This window comes from Amblyomma mixtum, chromosome 2, assembly GCF_055824585.1.
Source record: "Amblyomma mixtum isolate Tamu chromosome 2, ASM5582458v1, whole genome shotgun sequence".
Taxonomy (NCBI): domain Eukaryota; kingdom Metazoa; phylum Arthropoda; class Arachnida; order Ixodida; family Ixodidae; genus Amblyomma; species Amblyomma mixtum.
Genome location: NC_143013.1, coordinates 129,777,874 through 129,795,776, shown reverse-complemented (window position 1 = coordinate 129,795,776; position 17,903 = coordinate 129,777,874). Strand labels below are relative to the sequence as shown.

Sequence of the window (17,903 nt, the reverse complement as noted above, 5' to 3'; positions counted from 1 at the left end):
GCAAAAAGGCACTATTTGCGGAGTAAATTTATTTATTTATAAATAAATAAAATAAATAAGTAAAATACACACATGAAAGAAAAATTACAAACAGCAAATTAAAGCGTGGCTAGGAGAGATACATTGGAGTTTATCAACGAAGAAACAATTAAAATTAATAAAAATGCAAAAAGATACTATCACTTCGTGGAGAAGAGTGCTCAGTCTTGCTGCATACGGGTTCTCGACACACCCGGATTGATGACCAGCACACAGCACAATATGTTCACAAACATGCAACGACAGTCAGTCAGTAAACAGCAACTGTAGACGCCTCGGATTTTTCTGGGCGAATTGCGTGATGACACGGGTGATAAATTCATTCCTGTGCTTCATTACAGGCTCTCGGTGCACACTCATCATACAAAGGCCGTCCAGTCTGTCGTTTGTCATCGTTGAGCGTAGCCACGTTTTCACTCTCCTCATTGTACTGAAGGAGCGTTCGACCGTACAGGTAGTAACTGGCAAAGCCAGAGCCACCTCAATGGCTTTTGCAACACCAGGGAAGAATGTCTTGGCCTGATGTAGAAGCTCGGAGTAAGTTATTTCTGATGGGTCCCCAGTTTTGTTGCACCACATCTCGTACCAAGAGATGGCCTCTTCCTTGAAGTTGTCGATGCCGTAAAAGCACTGGAGTTCTTCGGCGAGAACAGCGAACTCAACACGGCTCAAGTGCTTCATTTTTGATGGATGCAGCTGGAGAAGTTTGAAGCTCCTCTCATTGCTTTCAGAAAAGCGCCGAGCTAAAGAAGCAGTGAGGGAGTCCAAGTACGGCACATATATTGCCACACGGTAGTATTCCTCCGGCGACTGAATCCCGTAGTTGTCTCGGTGGGCCTGACGAGAGACTTGTCTTGGCACAGATATCACCACATTTAAGTGATTGGCTGCCTCCCTTGCTGCATTCATGATGTTAGAGAACTCCTCTACAGCGTTCGTCCGGTGGCCGCGAAAAATACGTTGCAGCTCAGTGATGTGGTCATGCACAGAATGGAAGTCCATGGATACACCTTGCAGAATGTTCGTAACTGGTTCGAGCCGAGCGCTGTACTTCGCTACAATATGCAAGCAGACGATGAAAGATGAGCTTGTTGTTGCGCAGTAGAGGATGTGAGCTCGTTGTCTAGTTGCAGCGTTCGAGCATGATTCCGTGGACGCGAGCTCCTCGAGTGCTTCGACTATGGCCACGTAATGCTGAGAGAAGATCCTAATAGACTTATATTTTGCAGACCATCTTGTCTCACACAGCATCGGAATGTTCGGCACCAATTTTCTCCGGAGTACGCTCTCGCGGAAGAAGTTTATGGTTTGTTTGATTATGCCAATTGTGTTTCGAATTTCAGAGACGTCGTTCAGATCGTTGATGACGAGATTTAGTTTGTGACTTGCACAGTGGAAAAATAGAGCCTTCGGGAACTGTTTTTGTATACTTTTGTTCACTCCAGCTTCTTTTCCAGCCATTGTAGAGCATCCATCGTACCCCTGTCCAACGAGGTTCGAAAGAATCAGCCCGACATTCGTCAAAAACTTCAAGATTGCCGCGGCGATGCAAGCGGAGTTTAATTGCTCCAGCTCTACAAATCCCAAAAACTGCTCTCGAACGCACACTTCGGCTCCCGCCTTGTCAATAAAGCGAACGCCTATAGACATCTGCTCTTTTCCTGAAATATCTGCAGTTTCGTCAGCAAGAACGGAAAAAGCAAACGCTTTGTTAGCTTCGGTAACTATCTGCTCTTTCAGGATGTCGCCACAGATTGTGATGATCTCGTTCTGGACGCGGACAGAAGTGTACTTGGCATTGCCAGCAGAAGAAGCGAAGTGCTCCTGAAGTAGAGTATCTCCAGCTTCTACACGAAAGTCAAGCAGATCATTGAAGACTCCACTATCGGACTGCTTGCCGCGAATTGGCAAGTCATGCGTCGCGCAAAAGACAATGGTGGAAACTATTGGAAATAGTTTCTCACGGTTCCTTTCAACTTGCGCGTGGAGTGCTCTGTTCAGCTGCTCTACAACGGGTAGCTGCTTGCCTTTCATCACATCCATAAAGTTCTGTGAGGCCGTCATTGCCTCCTGGTGCCATTGGGATTTTACGTGATCCCTGCACGCCTCGTAAATTTTTCTGTAGTTACTGAAAGCGCGCACGATAAAACTTCCTTGAGTACCCCGGTGAACACGTGGAGGAAAAATGACGCAAAAACGACAAATAGCGCCTTTCGCTGTCGCTGAGTACGCAAGCCAGGGGGCGTAATCTCCCAGCCATTGATGTCGAAAAGGCCTCTTTCCAGGTGTTACATCCTTCTTAAAATCGTATGTAACATTTGGTGACCATGGCTTAGTAAGAAGACGTAACTTCAAAAAGTCCGGTATGCCAGTGAGTTTAGCTTTGCCTAGAAACTCTCCTAAGTCATATTCTTGAGGCAAGTTATTTGTTTTCTTGATGTTGTCTCCGGACTTCGATCCCAAGCAAGGAGAAAGGGAATCGTCTCGGCTTACTGCGTGACCGGAGCTCGCTGGTGAAGTTCCTTCCATGGAGACGACGACGTCGGCTACTGTCCGGTGATGAAAGGTTGCATCGCTCTGGTCAAATCCGGACATAAATCCCAAGAAAGGAGAAATGGAATCATCTCGGCCTGCTGCATTACCTGAACTCACTGTTGACAGAGTCCCTTCCATGGAGTCGACGACATCAGCTACTGTCCGGTGATAAAAGCTTGCATCACTCTGTTCAAATGCTACACCGTTGTCACATATCACACCAGAATCTGCAGGGGCGCATTTGGATAACGCTTCGTCAGACAACCGCTGACGCTTGAAGAAGCGCCGAATGTCCATCATTCGGAACCGCGCGAGACAACGCTGGCTATGGAGTTCTTCGGGGTTGGTAGTGTTAAAAATATATACACATTGATTGAAAAAACGGTTGAATGCGTACGTTGAAAACAAAAAATGACTATATATACAACGAAAACTTATTTACAAGATAAATGCACGCTCGCAGCTTCATACACCTCGCTCCATCTTGCTCGCGCAACCGCACAGTAGAGTATTTGCACACACACTACTCGCCGCTCGTCGTTTTCTCGTCCGCTGTCTTGATTGTTCTCAGCTTCGTTGACAACCGGCCACTAAAAATACCGAAGCACAAACACAGAGGCGCGCACACATGCAAGGGCCTACTTGCCGCAGTATCCCCGAATACGCACTGTTGGAGTTGAGGGTTCAGGACAGGAGTGCCGCTGAGCGAAGAGGTAGATGGCGAAAGGAGAATAGGTTTATTTACATTTTACATTGGTGGTTAGAAGTGAGACGATTCTGCCGCATCCGTTGTCGAGTTTTATATCCTTCTTGTTCCCTAAAGTCCCTAGGTTGAGGACGCCCTTGCCGGAGTGGGAGGGGCCTAGAGCTTTCACCTGTGCGCACACACACGACACTGCACTTATGGTCACGCCCCCTTCACATGTGGAGTCTGAGGGAAAGAAGGTTGTCGTCGAGGTAGCGTTGACGGCGGTAGGTGATGGCCTCCGGCCAGCCGAAGGTTTCTGCGGGTCACCGACATCTGTTGATCATCAAATGCCACCCGCCGCTCGAGGCCAGACGCGAGGTCACGAAAACGCCGAAAGTGGTTCGTCGTGCTTGGGTCGGAGATGAGGCCCGCCAGCTTGTCGCGGTGCTTGGGCACGCCAAAGAGCAACCGGAGACGAGGCCCTTTGTTCCCTGGCACGGTCACGGCAAATGGGGAAGATAACGTTCGTCTCCCCGAGGCGGCGGCGGCGTTCTACACGTGCAGGCACTTTGTGAAGGGGGTCTGGTTTTGTTCCTGCACTCCAACCGGGCAAACTCCGTAATTGAAGTCAGCTGGCACCTGGGTCCTCTCGGTGCTTGTGGTCCATGGCGGCAGGCCCGAAAGCAATCACCCTCAAGTCGCTAGCAGCCATACACAGTAGAAACAGGCGTGCTGGCGGCCACCCGGCGAGACTTGTTGTCGTCGTTCCTAATAGCACTTTGGGGGTGAAAGGAACGCCTCGCGACTTCCGAGGGGAAGGGACACTCGCCACTCCGGTCGGAAAATTTGTTTTGTGTGTTTTTATGGGGTTCAGAGCCCCAAAACGACTCAGGCTATGAGGGACGGAGTAGTACAGAGTTCCGGATAATGTCGACCACCTGGGTCTCTTTACCATGCACTGACATCGCACAGTACATGGGCGCTGTTGGGATTTGAGGCCCAGCCAGAGGTGACAGGCGAGCCAGGCGAGCCAGGCAGGCGCCATCGGGCTGCCTTGACCAAAGGTGCTGGCTTCCGGAGAAGATGCAAGGAACGCTGGTGTGGGGGCGCCTCTGGAGACTGCGTCGCCGTGAACAAAAGCAACTGCTAATCCCCTTTGCCGAAGATTCTGAAAGCGGCGCTTCTACCGAACTGCGCTCTCCCGTGGATCGGAGGAGACAGCGAGCGGCGGCGGCGCCAACTCATCGCCTGGTTGCCCTTGAGCAGCCCGACAAAGCGGGGGTGGACACGGCTGATTTGTCCCTCCCTCCTGAAGAATTCATCGGTGGCCGGATTGTGCACTGTCTGCCTCCGTGTGGCTATCTCTCTAGAGATGAAAGAAACAGGCACCCATCTCAAGACGCCTCGAAACACATGCTCGCCGGTGCCGCTGTATGTCTGCAACGACGCGTCCCCGGACGCGGCACTTCGCAGATGTGACCCAAAGCTGGAAGCGGGGCCGCTTTTACTCTTTTTGCTGAGCGCACCGCCGCCCCTGGTGTGCGGCCATCACTCACGGTTAGAGTGAGTGATTTTCCAGGGGGGTGCAGCCGCCCCCCCTTGCCCCCCCCCCTCCGGACGCCCATGCATCTTTGTCTAAATTTTCTTTGATATTCCTGTCCTCACAAGAGAGAAAAATATTACTTATCAGTTGCGCCACTTTTGAACCAATGCACACAACCACTTTTTCAATATACAGCCTGTCGTCACATTCAACAAAAGTGGGATTTGGATAAAAACACAGAAGCTACAAAAAAGTTCCCACAGATACATCGAACTCTGAAATGAATGCTTCCTCATCATTGTCTTCTTCTATACATTTCCTAACACACTGAAGGAGCCCATGGTGTGGTAATGAATCGAGTAAATCGTGCACATGAATACTAAACATTCCACGCACCACTGGGTTACTGTGTTCTAGATATTTCACAACTGCCACAGAATTTGGCACAAGAAACGTATCTTCTAATAAAAGTGAAGATAAACTGCTTTGTAAGAAATTTGACACAACATGTTGCCAGTTGCCCCGTTCAGTAACGATATAGCGGAAAGGGATTTCAGTTTTACGGGTTTTAAAAAATACTTGTAGGCAATTTCCCTCTGCATTCATGATCGACCTTCACAGGCGTTCTAAATTCATGTCTTCTACTGGCCTTAACGCCTCACGCTTCTGCTTCAAGTCATCGGCGCGCACAGGCTTAAAGTTCTTTCCAATAGAATTTCCGGCCTTTTCGCGGAAAAGTTTCTTTGCCAACGTAACAAAATAGCCTTGTTTATTTGAAACCAGCACACGCACTTTTTCGGAGGTCAAGAAATTAACCAAGGGCGCAAAAAACCCCACCTTTTAACGCCCCCCCCCCCCCGTCAGACCCCTTCAAGGCTTCAACACATTCCACAACTCACCTAGGTTTTCTTACAAAGCCGTTTCTTACAAAGGAAAGTTTCTTAAAAAGCAGTTTATCTACACTTTCAGTACAAGATCCGTTTCTTGTGCCAAATTCTGTAGCAGTTGTGGAATATCTGAAAAACAGTAACCAATGGGTGTGTGGGAGGTTTAGTATTGATGTTCAGGATTTATTCTATTCATTACCGCACCATAGGCTTCTCCAGTGTTAAGAAATGTATAGAAGACGACAATGATGAGGGAACATTAATTCCAAAGTGCGGTGTATCTGTGGGAACTGTTTTGGAGCTTGTGTCTTTGTATCTAAATCCAATTTTTTTTATTGGGACGGCAGGCTGTATATTCAAAAAATGGGGGTGAGCATTTGTTCAAAAGTGGCGTAAGTGATAAATAATATATGTCTCTCTTATGTGGACAGGAATGTCAAAGAAAATTAGGCAAATATGTAAAACAGGTGTTCTGATATGTAGACGAATATCTAGTTTGTGTTGAGGCTGTGATACAAAGAGACATTTGGACGACGTTTTAATGACATTTGCCCGAAGCGTGTTTCGTTAAGATTTACCTCTGAAAGATCGGAAATAAATCTGCTTCAATTCTTGGATATAGAACTAGAAGGGGAAGAGCATCATTTGTGTTGGTCCTTCCTAGAGAGATCGGAAAAGCCTTTGCTAAGTTACAGTTCCGGTCATTCAAAGACAGTTAAGTGTGGAATAGCAGTGTCGTGTTTGCGTTCGGTGATTACTAAATCATGTGTCCAGGCTATCGATAGCAGTTTCAAGCCACAGGTTTAGAGGCTAAGGTTAGCGGGCTTCCGGACTGACGGGATAATTCTTGCTTGATATAAAGTCCTAAAAAATTCGTGATTTCATACGCATGATCCACAGGGACCTTTCAGTAAAGATATAAAGAAGTATGCAGTAATTCTGCACATCCGTCAACTATCCCACAGGCTCAAACAAGTTGGCAGTAGATATGGGGTTAAAGTGTTGTTTTCGGCTCCAAATAAGCTAGGAAAAATTTGTGCTATAGTTCATAGAACAGCCAGACAACTGAAACAAAAACTAAGAAAGAGTGCTAAGTGAAATATGACTTGCCTTTTGTGCCATGTGCAGGGGGAGTGGTCTATGACATTCCTTTCATATGCGGTAAGATTTATATAGGCCAAACGAGGAAATGCATAAACACGCGCTTGAGCCCACATAAAACGTCTTTGAAAGGAGCCCCATCATCTAATTTGGTCCTGCATTACAAAGACTGTAATCTTAACGATCTCAGTGTGTCAAAAGTGTCGGATTCAAAAGCATGGAATCCGCTTCTTAATAAGGTGAATATTATGCCCAAGCGTCGAGATAAATTGACTAGAGAATTGGGTGAAGCATACTATAGTCATAAAACAGCGAACCGTGCTTAAGCACACCGTCAGCAATCATCCATGCATGTGAATTGTCATATTTGGATTCTTAGCTATATCTTTTATGTTTTTCGCGGAATGGGTGGCGCATGCGCTTCTGATTTCCATGTGAGTATATTACCCTTGTATGCTGCAGTAAACTTGTTGTTGTTAGTAGCGCTTGTCCCGGCTGTCTGGTCTTGTTCCCTGTCCTCTGGAGTACCATAAGCTCCAAAAGGGCAGTACCGCGAGGTGTGCCTCAGGGAAGTGCCGTTTCCCCCACGCTTTTTAATCCTGTGACGAAAGGTCTCCACGGTTCGTTGCAGAAAAATCGCAGGCATATGCGTATCTCCATATATGCAGACGATACATCTTTTTGATATACCGGCTATCAACACAAGCGATTACCCTTGATAGCTCGACAGGCTTTACTTTCGGTACAAGATTACCTTCAAGGTGATAGACTATCTATAGCAGTGAAAAAATCCCGCTTTGTCCTGTTTCCAGGTATAAAAACACGTGAAGCTGGTTGAAGATATAACTTGGTCACTTCAGTTCAGTCAGATGCGCTTTTGGGCGTCACTATTGACTCCTGTCTACCGTGGCATCGAGCTGAGGACCCGGCTGTCTCGTCTCTATCTTCGCGTCTGAATGTGATCGGTAGAATCGCAAAGGAGCTAAGGGGAAACCACCCTTCCTCAATGGTCAGACTTCATGAAGCACTGTTGATTAGTGGTATAATGTACAAGCTGCGTTTAATTTGCCCGTCGCTATGACAGCTTCACCGTCTCAAAGTTTTGCACAGAAAGGGCCTAGAAGTGCAGTTCCGAAGGCGGCAAAGAACAGTGCCCTTCTTCATGAGTCTCTATCGAAAGCTGTTAGCCTTATCGTTTCACAACGGTTACTAATGCAACTTGGCCATCTCGGAGAGACGGTAGATGGGCGAGCCCTTCTGCAGCGGTCCCGAAAGAGATGTGAGTCCCGAGCCTACTTGGCACTTCGTACTCTCACTTCCCTAGGCCAAGATGTTTGAAGACACAGCAAGCGGTTGAAACCACCCTGGTCATTTTGGGGCCTCGACTGTGTGCTCTTTATTACTTACATGCATGTCAAGCGCAGCTCTGCTTTAAAGGCAACGCGTTCGCTCCTACTCGAACATTCAGAAACAGAAGTTGCCAGCCATCTTCCTCTTTTCACCGAAGATCCTGTGGATAAGGCCAGAGCCGATAGAGTAGAACCGTTCACAATCCTTCTTTGAATACTGCCTGGTCTGAACTTTTTACTGAACTCGCGCCCCCAAAACAGCCGAAAGCGTTGCAATTGACGTCGCTATCCAGGAGCTAAGGTCTTGTCTGACTCAATCTGTTGTGATCCTGACGGATACGAAATCTGCCCTTCAAACGTTAGAGCGCGGGTTTCTTACTGGTGCCTTGCCTATTAGCTCTCTGCACATGATGCATAATCTCCAAAGCAGATGGTATTCCACACGATTCCAATGGATGCCCTGACATCTAGGTGTCATAGGCAACGAGTTGCGGACCGTTCGCATAAAAAGAGTTGTCAGGTAATCCATCTAAAAAAGACCCTCAAGATGCCAAGGGACTGTTGAGGGAAACTGTGCTCAGCCATTTCAGTAGCCTCAGGAGTGCTGCCAACAAGCCATGTGTGGCCGAAAGGCTCAAAAGATCCCAGACCACGTAACTACATATCATTCGTACCACTTCGTGGATGTATCAGACGGGTCTGGCATTGTCTCTGCTGTGTTCCAGATATAGTGTATGCGGTTCTATAGGACATTATCTCATGTGGTGTCCCATGTACAACGCGGATAACTGTGTGTTGCTCGCTTCTTTCAAGAATACACAGCCCCTCAAAGTTCTTCACTTCACTTTATTGCCTTAAACACCCCACTTTGGGGGCATTACATAAGGGGTGGGAGTACAAATGTAGATCGAATATGATTGCTTACATGATATTTGTGAAATGCATATTTAAATTGTTCACAAAACTTGATTGGTAGGTGATGGCATCAACGTCGTGGGGAAGGCCATTCCAGTATTTAGCACTGCGAAGAAAAAAGGATGCGGAAAAAGTGACGGTGCGGGCGCGTTGGCATGAAACCTGCAGTGGATGGCCGGTGCGATGAGATATGCGAGCTGGCGGTGTGATGTACAGTGGTTGTCCGAGAGAACTGTAAAAAAACTTATGGAACAGACTAAGAGAAGCAATGCGACGACGATGGGCAAGAGTTGATAAACCTGGTTGTCGTTTCAGTGACGATACACTGATGTCGTATGAATAGGCAGAATGAATGAACCTCGTGGCGCGATTTTGGACAGATTCTAGTGAACTGATGAGATATGCTTGTTGCGTGTTTCAGATAGCAGATGCGTATTCTAGTTTTGGTGATTGGTAGGCGAGAGAAGCGTGCCGTAGATGACGTTTCAAAAAACCCAATGACAGGTTAGCTGATGCGACGATGTTCGTTACATGAGAGCGCCAGGAGAGATCCTGGCACAAGGTGACACCTAGGTACTTCTATGAGTATACAGATTCTAGTGGAACGTTAGCAACGGAGTAAGGGAAGATATGGGGGTTACGCCGGCGGTGAAAAGATACGAGTTTACATTTATTAGGATCAAGCGACATTAACCAGTCATCGCACCAGGCATGCACTGTGTCAATGTCGTTTTGGAGCTGTGATTGGTCAAAGGTGTTGGAAATTGTGTGGTAAATAACGCAGTCGTCTGCAAACAGACGAACATTGCAAACCAGGTTTGAGGGTAAGTCGTTTATATAGATTAAGAATAGGAGGGGAGCAAGTACAGAACCTTGGGGTACACCTGATGTTATTGGAAGAGGGTTGGAACTCTGGCTGTTAAAGAGAACAAACTGGGAGCGGTTAGAAAGGAATTCTTCGATCCACAATAAGACGTTAGGATGCAGTTTTAGCATGGTTAGTTTTAGCAGCAAACTGCTGTGGAGAACTTTATCAAATGCTTTAGCAAAGTCTAGAAAAAAAGCGTCAGTTTGTAAATTTAGGTCGAGGTTGGAGTGAACGTCATGAAGAATGACGGCCAGTTGAGTTTCACATGACAAACCCTTGCGAAACCCGTGTTGTGAGGGATGAAAGAAGTTGTTAGCGTCCAGAAAGTCCATTATTTAAGAATAGATGACGTGTTCCATGATTTTACAAGGTATGCTGGTTAATGATATCTGACGGTAATTTAAAGGAGTATCTTTGTTACCGGACATAAAGACGGGTACTCTTCAATGTACTCTTCAGTACATTGCCTACCTGCGCGGAAAACAGTCATGCAGAATGGAGGCTTCACGCCTTCTTTTAAATTTACTCCTGGTCTCGGATTTGGACTCCAGATGGTGACAGCAGGGGTTGACTATTGACTCTTATAAGTGATTATGTTTAGAGCTATGTAGACAAGCCAGGTCTCAGGTATGTATCTGATCGCTGGACCTTATTTAGCATTTAAGGTCCGCCAGGGCGGAGGAAATGCCAGCAGAATCTGCCAGGCTAACCCTACCAGTAGTAAGCAACAACCTCAATCAAGCATGTTTAACCAAATATTTGTTTTTTAATGTGATCTGAAGGCTAGATGTCGCTACCTTTTTTGTTTGTCTCCGCCTTCTTATTACATCTGATGTTGTTCACGGGTCGTTTAAAAACAATTTGGTGGACGGTTAATTCTCAACACTCAAAGATCTAAATTTGGATAGAGCAGCTGGAAGAATTAGTCACAAATACTCTTAGTGCACAAATTCTTTGCCAAAGCCTATGCGCCAGAGTAAGGCATTCGTTTATATTGGTTCCCCACCGTCATAATGTTTTATCGGTGTTTTTTGTGAGGGAGGTGTAGTGAAGACGCGAGCACTAATTGTTGAGCACTAATTGGTGTGCTCCTCAAGATAATTGCGGGAGCCGGACTGCCATGACAAACCTACAGGCTGAGGCGTTTCGTGGACAAACGCTCCCCTACGCGCGATTCGAGAGAAAAGCATGAAAAACTTTCGCTGAGGAAGTGGAGAACGCTAAATAGAGCATGTTCAACATATTCGCTCGTGCGGTGCTTTTAGGAGCAACTTTGGTTGAGAGGTCCCCACTACAATGATCTCTCATAGTCTCCTAGGCGCTTGTTTTGGTAAAGCAGGCATGTAGGAGGGAAGGATTCAGCATCTCATTTAAACCTAGCACAACCTCTGAATGTGCTTCCTCCGCAGGTACGGGACAAGGCATAATCTTCAACTGCAGCGTCATCGGACTCGGTGACCGGTTCGATTCATGGCGCGGACTTGCCCTGGGTATCGTCATGACCGGTGCGCCAGCGGCGTCGTTCATTTTTCCTTCGCTATTCCACTATGCACTGGGAGAGTACGGGCTACGAGGGACGCTCCTGTTGACTGGGGCTTGTATGATAAACATCCCAGTGCTCGCGATTCTGCTTCGGCAACGCAAGACGCCTAAACACGGAGAGACATGCAGCCAAGAAGCCGCCTGGAGTGCTCTCAGACCGAAATTGCAGGTCCTCTCAAAACTAGGAACAAAAGGGGCAGAAAAATTCACCACCTTATCTGCGACGTCTAAAATAGAAATGGTTGAAGCTATTGAGGAAAAAATTCGCGGTTGTTCTGTTTCGAGCAAACGGACAGCTCCGTATTACGGTTTAGATGCGATGTTAACTGAAAATTCCGCCATCTTAGGAAGCATGCCCAGAAGTGCATCTCTAGTACCTGTGCCGCCGAAGATTCGCCAAACTGCTGACAATGTAACAGCATCCACCTGGCCTACAAGGGCGAAAACATTCTACAGTTTAGCACCAGCTGAATTGCATGACTTATTGAAACTCTCAATTCCAGCACTTCTTCTTGAGAGCAAAAACATGAAAAACGTGCATGGCGAGTTGCAGAAAGAGCCACAATCAATATTTGTATCTCCTATACGCTCGTCCAGGTGGTCAGGACTGGCGAAAAGCGCTCGCGCAGTGACCTCGACACCACGGTTTTACGTCATCGCTTACGGTTTCTGGGCGTACTGCTTCTTTCTGGACACCTATCTCACTGTCATTGTTGACTATTCCAAAGACAGCGGAGTAGCCGAAGCTGACGCGGTACACGTGCTCAGCTTCTTTTCTGTAACAGACGCCCTATGTCGGCTTCTCATACCATGCCTTACCGACTGGAAGTTACTCTCGACGTCTCTGCTCCTGGCTTTGTCCTTCCTTCTGGCATCGCTTCTGGCTGGCGCTCTGCCGTTTCTCACAGAAAAAGTCGGCTTCTGGACAGTAGGCCTCACGTTGGGCCTACCCTGCGGCTACATTAATGTGGGAATTGCGGAAAGCCTATCGGCGGTAGGAGGAGAAGAAAACCTGCCTATGGCACTTGGGTTCATGTCTGCCGCCGCGGCTGTGGGATCCTTCACTACACCTTCTTTAATAGGTGAATAACATGGTCATAATTTTAGCACTTCGTGCTCATAAGGATAAGCTATTTAGAAACACATATTTATCCGTCTTTACAAAAGAGTGAGATAAGCAACCTAGAAAGAGGAATCTTGAAAGTGACCCAATTTAATATTCAATTCGCGCAGTGCTACCACGCTGTACAGGGAACAAAACTGACGAAAAATTTTGAGTGCTAGTTCTAGTGTCCGGAAGGCGATGCGAACCTGTTAAACTTAAACCGTATTGCGTCATATACCAAACACGAACAGCTAGCCATGAAGCCAGCACACGCTGCATTTAGGCCCAGCTGTAGTGTCACCATCAAAAGTGCTCGCACGACGTCGGGGTGAAATAAGCTAAACATAGTATAAGTAGAATTGAGACTAAGTACTAAATACCACTGTCTAAGCGCAGCCATACGGCAACAACCGTAAAACGTTTAGACATTCTAAAATAAAGATTGTAGAACTACAACTTGCTGGGCAATTTTTTTTATCTTTTTCAAAGGCATCTGAGAAGGCGACCTGCGGCCAAGCTCTTTTTAGTTAAAACACTGAGCTAAGATTTTGTGTTTTCTCGCTGAAACTCGAGGCAATGGAGGCCTTCACAAAGGTAGTCGCGCTGTACCGAGGGCCGAAAAGTGTACTTGACAGCTTGCGGGCAACCTGTAGCTGAACGGATATGAACAGGATATGAATTGAGCAAACCGAGTACCCAGTAGAACACAACATTCTTGGGCATGAGCAGACTACTATAGTGGGCAGTTCCATTGCGCATTGAAGTTATATGGCTTATCTAATTTCACCCTACCATTCTTTCATTTTTTGTGAGTGCTTTATGCCGTCTATTGCCATGTAAAGGGTTTAGGGCATGCATAGTCAAGTTACTCTGCAAGTAGCTGCTTGCCTAGGGGCCTTTTTCTCTCTTAGAGAAAAAATATCTGTGTGTTTCCGGAAACATTCCTAGAGAGCGCGCGGAGAGGCTAATGGAGACATACATGTCTCCCGACAGTTGGACGATGGCAGGCAGCAAATTATGGATAAAAATTCTCAAAAAGTTCTAGAGAGAATAGCAAATATCGAGAAAAATCTTTCCTTGCGGCGTCGTGTTCATACTTGTCGGCCCGACATTTGAGTCCTTGTTTGTATGCCTCTAGAACGGCTTTCAAAAAGAAAGGGGGCTCGCTACCTTTGAAATCACTTCTGGAGTTAATGGTAGGTCTGTTTATTGCCTAAAAAAATCGCCTTTCTAAAACAAGCACTAAAGGTGGATGTTGCGAATTTACATTGTGCGCCTAGCAAGTGCTGTCTTCTGTTGTAGCTTTTTTCTTCTGTCACGTAGTGTACGTGTACGCGTATTCCGTGTTCGTGGAAGCATCCGTCATAAACGAATTCTTGAAGTTCTTGAGCCACTCACGTTATTTTTCTGATATTTCAGAAATTACGCAGTTTCGGATTTTATGCAGCATTATAACGCAACTTGAAAGGGATAATCGTACATATCCCCAACACCTCATCACTCTCTGGACGATTTGCACAATCACCAAGATTGTTATGCCATTCTAAAAGCCCAGTCTCCAACTGACTCGCCATACAAATTGGATGAAACAAATGATACAGCCTTTTTGTAGCTTGTTCTCTTGTGCTTTTCCAGGTGCATTCCGGGACACCTGGGGTTCTTACAACGACCTTTTCTTTGTCATGGCGAGTGCGCTGATGATTGGTTTCGGATTATTCGCTGGACTCGTAGCTTGGGACTTCTTCAAGAGGAAAACATTCGTAGTGTCGCGAACATGAAGGGCAGAAGATCCTCAAGCCTTTTTTTGGTGCGATGGCTGGGAGCAGAAGAGTTTCAGAAAAGTGTTTTTGCACGCATGCCCGTTTATCGAAACCTACAGACTGTGAACAAGCTAATAAACTCTTGTTGATACATAGCTTTCCATGAAAACTGCCATTTATTACTGCACAGAAGGCTTTATACACTCACACATATCTTTGAAGTGCGTTAAGAAAGGACTATTAGAAAACTCTGGCAAGATATGAACTTATTGATAAAGCATCAGAGGCATCATTTGCATTTGGGCGGCACTGCAGACGCAGACGCTAAGCGCCACATCAAAGGGAGAGAAAGGGATTTTAATGAGGAAAAAGAGGAGAGGTCGGCCGGTGGTAACATGGCCCTGGCCTGCTACTCCACACAGGGGAAAGGCAAGGAGAGGAAAAGGAAAGTGCGAATGAAGGTTGATGGTGGCATAATATACCACATCAAACTTATTTGAGTGTATAACCAGATGATCAGGAAGGCTTTCGTAAAAGTTACTTGACAATAGACCATATTCACACTAGAAAGCAGTTGCTAGAGAAATGCGCAGAGTATAATTAACCCCTATATATTGCCTTTATAGATAACAAGAAGGCATTTGACTCAGTTGAAGCTTCAGCAGTCATGGAGGCATTGAGGAATCAGGGTGTAGAAGAACCATATACCAAAATAGTATAAAATATCTATAGTGGGTGCACAGCTACCATATTTCTTAAAATCAGCAATATATTCCAATAAGAAAGAATGTCAGGCAGGATGACGCGATCTAGCCAGTGCTATCCACATCTGTTTACAGAATGCAATCAGTGGCCTGGATTTGGAAGAGCGGGGGATAGGAGTTTAGAAGGTACAAGGTATAAAAGATAAGGTTCACTTTATTTCGAAAATGCATACAGTCTTTAGAACAAGCCACAGCCCAAAAGGTAAAGACAGTAGCTTGAAGATGCCTGTGGGTCATCTAAAAGTTAATGGAGAATTTCTTAGTAATGTGTGATTCGCTGATGACATTGCCTTTCTAATTCGCTCAGGAGACGAACCTTCAAAACATGATCATTCGGTTAGGCAGGCAGAGCAGAATGGTGGGTTATTAAGTGGATAATAACTCTGTTGAGTGCCCGGCAGGCTTTAGCGCGACCGCGCCTAGGTCTACTACGTGGGGACGTCGAGATCTTGTCTCGTCGCCGCCTCGGTGGCCTGTTGGACGGCTCAGAGTAAGTCATGGGGGCTGGAGCTGCCCAGAGCGACGAACCACCTCGACGAGAGTGTTCCGGAATTAATGCCGGTTAGTTGTGCCTTACACTTCCAGGTTATGTGTTTAAGTGCCACTACGTCTGCCTTGTAGACCTTGCACGTGTTGGTGTCTAAAAATTATTATGCAGAGCACTAAAGTAATGTTCAACAGTCTCGGAAGGGAACAGCAGTTTACAGTTGGTAGCGAGGTGCTGGAAGTGGTAAGGGAATTCATCTACTTAGGGCAAGTAGTGACCGCTTATCCTGATCACGAGGTTCAAATAACTAGAAGAATAAGAACGCGGGGAGGCATTTAGCAGCTTTTCTTAGGTTATGAATGCCACTTCACCAATATTTCTTAAGAGAAAAGAATACAACAGCTGTATCTTACCGGTAGTTACCTATGGGGAAAAAACGTGGAAGGTAACGAAAATGATTCAACTTAAGGACAGCGCAGCCAGCTACGGAAATAAAAATAATAGCTGTGACGATAAGATACAGGAAGAGGGCAAAGTGAGTCCGGGATCAAATACCAGTTAACGAAATACTAGAGAGAGAGAGAGTTTAATAAATAAAGGAGAGGTCCGACTGGTTATGAGCCTAGCATGCTACTCCAGAATATATGTCCTGTCCAAGCCCATTTCTTCTTGATTTAATGATATACTAGATAAATAAAGAAGAAATGGGCTTGGACAAGGCATGCGTGCGAAGGCAAGCTAACTGATGGTCCGTAATGGTAACAGAATGGATTCCAAGGGAAAAGAAGCGTAGCAGGGGGCGGCATAAAGTTTGGCAGGCGAATGAGATTAAGTTTGACGGATATGGTGGCCGCAGCTGGTCAGTTGCAGTGATATGAGGGGTCTTTGTCCTGCGGCGGGCGCAGTCAGACTGATGATGATGAATGTATAACTCCTGCTTTATTACAGCCGGTAATGTTGAGATACAAATTTGATATGCTAATTTCTGCCGTGGAAAAATTGTTGCCCCTGTTAAGTGACGAATTTTTCATGATCCCTGTATGCTCGTTGCATAAGAGGATTTATGTGGGCCATGAGGAGGCAGAAGAAGCGAGACAAAGCGACATCTCCGCGAGTGCACAGCAATATTCAGGAAATAAGCATCGCTGAAACCCCGGTCGCAGGATTTAGTGCAACGTGTTGTGCGACCTCTGATGGACTTAAAATTACACCAGGTTGTCTGTCGAAGCGTTGTGCTGTGGCGTCCCTGATATCACACATGCAGCTTTTGGCCGTTGAGCGCTGAATACCGTTTTATGACGGCTTTGTGTGCTTTGTGTGTGCGCATTTTTGCGCCTTCTTGTCCCGTCGTCTTCGCGCAGATTTTTGGCCATCAATATGAACCGACTAGCCCAGCATCATGTCTTACTTCAACAGCGGTTAAGTCGTGCATCCATCGATTTCGGCCTGCTATGAAACAGGAACAGCGGCTTTGACATCGCTTTTATATTCCCATTGTCGAATCACGTCCTAAACTGCATTAAGGTATGTCGTATGGAATGTGTCGACATGTTCAGAGTGCTTCGTCGGGCTTTCAACAGAATTGTCTTAGGGACATTTATTGACTGTGTGTTCTCCGAGCGTTTTCATTACCCTGCATTACTTTGAGACCACTGCAAGGCCCGATAAATGTTGCTTTTATACAATCATCTTTCAAAGAACAAAACAGTTCCTTGCATTCCATAAAAATGTAGCCATCTTTTCAAAAAATATTCATGCAAACACCATGAATTCACTAGATTCCTCAAATATCTATTTAATTAAGAAGCTATGCTTGCGCTTGATCCCCTGCCTGGACGTCGACGTATTCGGAGCTGCTGACCATTCGGGGAGCAATAAGCATACTCTGTCGATTACTCTTGGGCTCTACAAGTCACCTTAACATCATCATAGGCTCTTCAGGCGCAATTGGTATTCTGCGGTGTGTTCTAAACTCCGACTTATTGGCAAAAAAAGTTCAGGACATACTTAAAACTTCTCCCCCGCAGTTGGGCGTTCTGTCTGGCCAGTTGGTGCCGCATTATGTAAACAAATTAGCGCAAAATACAAAGACAAATGAGAACTAAGAAGACACACATAGGATGATTAACAAGAGCTCATAGCAACAGTTTTTCTGCGCTGCAATGCAAAGGATATAAATTAAGTCGTGAGCATGTGCATACACGGCGGGCAGTACAGGTGCATACATCACGCAACCGCAGTTTGATGCGGCAAAAAGGAATTGAGATAAACGCATTCAGAATCATAAATCTGGAAAGTAGTGACACTCGCACTCCGATCA

The 17,903-nt window shown here is 46.1% G+C and overlaps 1 protein-coding gene across 1 annotated transcript; it reads left to right on the top strand.

The window, feature by feature from the left end:
* The first annotated feature begins 11,314 nt into the window (after positions 1-11,314).
* LOC149360895 (uncharacterized) lies at positions 11,315-12,557 on the top strand. The gene has a single exon (XM_089567949.1). It carries the CDS (start codon positions 11,424-11,426, stop codon positions 12,555-12,557), a length of 1,134 nt encoding a protein of 377 aa, XP_089424075.1. The 5' UTR covers positions 11,315-11,423.
* The last annotated feature ends 5,346 nt before the right edge of the window (positions 12,558-17,903 follow it).